This window comes from Phyllobates terribilis, unplaced genomic scaffold (genome assembly GCF_046119375.1).
Source record: "Phyllobates terribilis strain yellow unplaced genomic scaffold, ASM4611937v1 Scaffold_1__5_contigs__length_1240528914, whole genome shotgun sequence".
Lineage (NCBI taxonomy): Eukaryota > Metazoa > Chordata > Amphibia > Anura > Dendrobatidae > Phyllobates > Phyllobates terribilis.
In genome coordinates this window covers 249613948-249618299 of record NW_027362761.1, presented here as the reverse complement: position 1 = coordinate 249618299, position 4352 = coordinate 249613948, and the positions used below count along the sequence as shown (strand labels likewise).

At 43.1% G+C, this 4352-nt stretch overlaps 1 protein-coding gene across 1 annotated transcript; it reads left to right on the top strand.

Moving 5' to 3' along the window:
* Positions 1-2363: 2363 nt before the first annotated feature.
* LOC141254189 (olfactory receptor 6T1-like) lies at positions 2364-3977 on the top strand. The gene is made up of 2 exons (XM_073670998.1): positions 2364-2841; positions 3541-3977. The coding sequence occupies exons 1-2, from the start codon at positions 2364-2366 to the stop codon at positions 3975-3977; spliced, it is 915 nt and encodes a 304-aa protein (XP_073527099.1).
* The last annotated feature ends 375 nt before the right edge of the window (positions 3978-4352 follow it).

Sequence of the window (4352 nt, the reverse complement as noted above, 5' to 3'; positions counted from 1 at the left end):
CAAATTAAATTAAAGAGAACATTTCATGAATTTATGATGTTCATTCAGTTAGTGATGTAATTCTTTCTCCACCTCTCCATATAAGAAATATGGCATCCCAAAATTTTATCCAGACTTTAATCTTGTCCGCCAGAGGTCATTTGTTGACATATTGTTGACATAAATGCGCAAATATATTTACCTAGGCTTGATGGAGCAGGAGATCCTAGACAGAAGAAAAATCTCTGTGCCATATATAAGTTGCTTTTTTTCAGTTTGAGCAGTTTAAAACTAAAGAGCAAAATGTTAAAATTTAAAAAAGATCAAAAAGTAAAAGAGCTAAAAAATAAGTATCACTGAATTTGCATCAATTCATCAAATGTTATGCACCCATTATGATGAATTTTATGTAAAATCCGTGAGTGCCGGGAACACGTGAGTGCTTGGAATTACTTATTTTCTGCATATTCTACTCTACAAGTGACGCGCCCCCTGGGCCGTGTATGCACGTGTGTGGGTTACCCGGAGCCGGGTCTCTGGGGGGTTTTAGTCTCCGTGGCGGTGACCCGGTCCGTGGCTCAGGGTGGTCAGAACAGTGGCCGTCTTTTATAGGGTTTTTATGATTTAATGTCCGACTACGCCACCCGTGGATTGCGGTCAGGGTGTACCGCCGCTGCGAGGCAGACCGCTGAGGCTGGTGTGGTGTGCGCATCAGAGGATGGGACCACTCCCCACGGGAGGAGTATAGCCTCAGGGCAGCGAGTGTGGATGATGGGAGTGATGGTGCACGGGTGAAGCAGGAACGACTCAGAGTCTTTGCAGTGCAGTTCAGGGTCTTTACTGATGATGATAAGGCAGACCATCCCGGGAGTACTGGCTAGCATAAGGGGCCTGGTCAGTCTGTGAGCAAACAGGAGTTCCCCTGGCCAGGTGGAGTTGTAGGCCTCCCCGTCTATCTGCACTCTTCCTGGCTACCTTGCTGTAAGCGAGTGGAAGTAGCCCACGTCCCTGAGTATACCTTGTGGTGCTCACCCGTATGGCTGGTGACTTGGACCCTCTGGTAGCTTCCGCTCCTCGATGGCGGTACCGGTCCCTTGTGTGTGTGACTGAGCCTCCGGGCTTCTTATGGCCAGAGGACCTGAAATCCCCTGCCGGCTGGTTTCTGCTGCTGGATATATAAGTCCTCACAGCCTCGGACTCCGTCGTCCGGTCGTAGTGTCTTCGGCCAGGACGAGCAATATCAGCTTCCAGTCTCTGGCACTCAGCTCCTGCTCCTACAGAGCTCCTAGCTGTTGCTTTCCCTGTGTCTGGAACTTCACTTCAGGCTCTAACTGGACTAACCCCGCCCCAGACCCAGTTTATATAGGGCAGTTTCCTCCCCTATCTGGTCTGGGACAGGAGGTGTTGCATGTTCAAGGGCTCCTGACCAGGGAACCTCCCACTTGCTCTCAGACGTGATATTTCTATCACTGTGGCAACCAGACCCCTGGGGTGCCACACAAGCTCCATGCCAACGGAGTGCCGACCCATCATCCCTGTTCTTCCTATCCTATTGAAAGACTATCTTTAACAGCAGAACAGATGTAGCATGGATTTGTATGTAGCAGATCTGAGCAGTGGAACTAGAACAGTGGAGACTTGGGTGTAGCAGATCTGAGCAGTGGAACTAGAACAGTGGAGAATTGGGTGCAGCAGATCTGAGCAGCGGAAATAGGATAATAAAAGAAACTTGGATGTATCAAGGTTAAAAAGTGGCGCTGGAGTAGCAGGACTCAGCATTAGAACTATCTGTAGCAGAGTTGAGTATCATGGATTAGCAGCTCAGATAATGCAGAACTGAGTAACACAGTTGGAGTAGGGGAACTGATGTACCAGAGAGGAGTACTACTATAGGAGTAATGACACTGATTTAGAAAAGGTACAGTACGACAGTAGCAGACTTGAATAAATGAATGGACACTAAATATAGTAGAACTGTGTAGTGGCAGAAATGCAAATTACCTGAATACTCAGGTGGCATTCTGCCTCCTAAGTCATGTTAAATAAGCAAGTTACTTGACATCATAGGAAAGTGTCCTGCTGCTGTGGAGAAGAGATGTAACTGGCCAAGTGAGAGGAACATTGCAGCTCTCAACACTGGAACTAGGACAGGTGAGTAATATACTTGCTAAATTGTACATGTGAAATTCAGTATTATCCCCACCACTCTTGCAAAGCTATATAACGATTGGAATGTTTTTTCTTCAATCACAGGTTTACTGGATGTGACATATGAACAAAAGTTCTACATTAGTCAGTGTCATCTTTCTGCACATACAGTATATAATCTGCATATACTTTATAATCATGGTATATCAATTTTACTGCCAAAAAATTTTAAGAAAATGATTCATGTCAACCAAACAGATTTTATCCTTGCTGGTTTTACACTCGGGTCTTGGACACAGAGCAGCGTCTTCTTACTGTTTTTTATACTTTACTTGACATCTCTAACTGGAAACCTGTTAATTATTATCGCTATATGGTTTGACAAGCGTCTTCATATTCCCATGTATTTTTTCCTCAGCAGCTTGGCTTTCTTGGATGTTTGCTTCATATCATCGACTGTCCCTAAATTGCTCATGATACTTGCATTGAACAATAAAATCATCTCTATTTCAGGCTGTATCCTGCAGCTCTATTTCTATGTATTATTAGGGACTATAGAATTTTATCTTTTAGCTGTTATGTCAGTAGATCGTTATGTGGCAATTTCTCATCCATTGAGGTATCATTCAATCATTACCAACAAGGTCTGCCTTTGGTTAGTATGTATAGCTTGGGTATTTGGATTTATTTCTTTTATTTATCCCACAGTGTTAGGCTATGTGCCCACGTTGCGGACCTGAAGCATATTTTTTACGCTTCTCCCTGGCGGGAAAATCGCATGCGGATGTTACATGCGGTTTTCCCGCCAGGTAGAAGCGTTTGTGAGGCGTCTTTGCATGCATTTCCGCATGCGGGTTATCAAGCACTTCTCCAAGCATCACTTGGAAAAGTGCTTGACAACTTGTTCAGAATGGTAAAAAATAAAAAAATAAACTTTATACTCACCTTCTGATGCATTCTCTGCCCCGTCCGGAGGCTTCAGCGGCTCACGCTGTTGTGTGCAGGACCTGCGGTGACGTCATTGAGTCATGTGGTGGGTCACATGACTCAATGACGTGGCAGGTCCTTCAGACAACAGCGCGACGGAGGGAAAACATCAGAAGATAAGTATAAACTTTATTTTTTTCTTTTTTTTACAGGTTCTTTGGTACCCAGGTCTGGATGAGAGTCTCCTCTCCTCCAGACTTGGGTACCATCCGCACATTGATTCCGCTGCGCTTCCGCAAAATTAATGAACATGCTGCGGTTTTTTGACCGCAGCATATACGCTGCGGAAAAATCCGCAGCATGGGCATTGACATTGCGGAATGCCATTGGGGACCATGGGGTGCGGATATACATGCGTTTTTCAAGCGTTTACGCTGCGGAAATTCCGCAGCATATACGCTTGAAAAACGCTACGTGGGCACACAGCCTTAATGTTTGGTTTATCTTTCTGCGGTCCATATGAGATCAATCATTTCTTCTGTGATAGTTCGGCTATTGTAAAGATAAGTTGCTCTGATATATATCAGTTTAATATCATTTTTGCCAGTTTTGCCTCAGCTGTGATCTTGGGTTCTTTCTTTCTCTGTTTAATATCTTATTGTAGTATTTTTTTTACCATATTTATGATACCATCCACCAAGGGAAAAATCAAAGCTTTCTCAACTTGCACTTCTCATTTTACAGTTGTCTCATTAGTTTATGGCAGTGCCATCTTTATCTATGTGCGACCAGTTGAAAGTTCCTCTCCTGATCTTAACAAAATTGTTGCCCTTCTTAACAGCGTCATGACACCAGTGCTTAATCCTTTTATATACACTTTACGGAATAAACAGGTGCAGCAAGTGTTCATGAAATGGAGATGAAGCTCTTTCGTAACAAAATTCAATTCTCTTAACAATAATAAAAAAACAAATTCACATTTCCGCACATTTCCACATCATCCTTCCTACACCTAGAAATCGCACCTTAAGTTGGGGGCAGTTTGAGACTGAGACTAATATTGTTTTACCTAAAGTTTTCTGCTTTTAGATCTTTTAGTCAGATGTTTCTATGGTTACTGAGATGAAATGATAAGCATTTCAAAGGTTTTTAAGCTTATTTACAAATACATCAAGTTTATGGAAAAACTCAATATTTAAATATTTACAGTGTTGACTCTTATTTTTCAAGAATTCTGCAATTCACACTGGCATGCGGGATGTCAACTTCTGGGCCAAATTCTGACTAATGATAACCCA

Excerpts from the sequence above, each read along its gene's own strand:
- LOC141254189 (XM_073670998.1), top strand. The coding sequence starts at position 2,364 with ATGATTCATGTCAACCAAACAGATTTTATCCTTGCTGGTTTTACACTC. Across the intron at positions 2,842-3,540 it reads TATTTATCCCACAGTGTTAG|CCTTAATGTTTGGTTTATCT; the intron begins GCTATGTGCCCA and ends GTGGGCACACAG.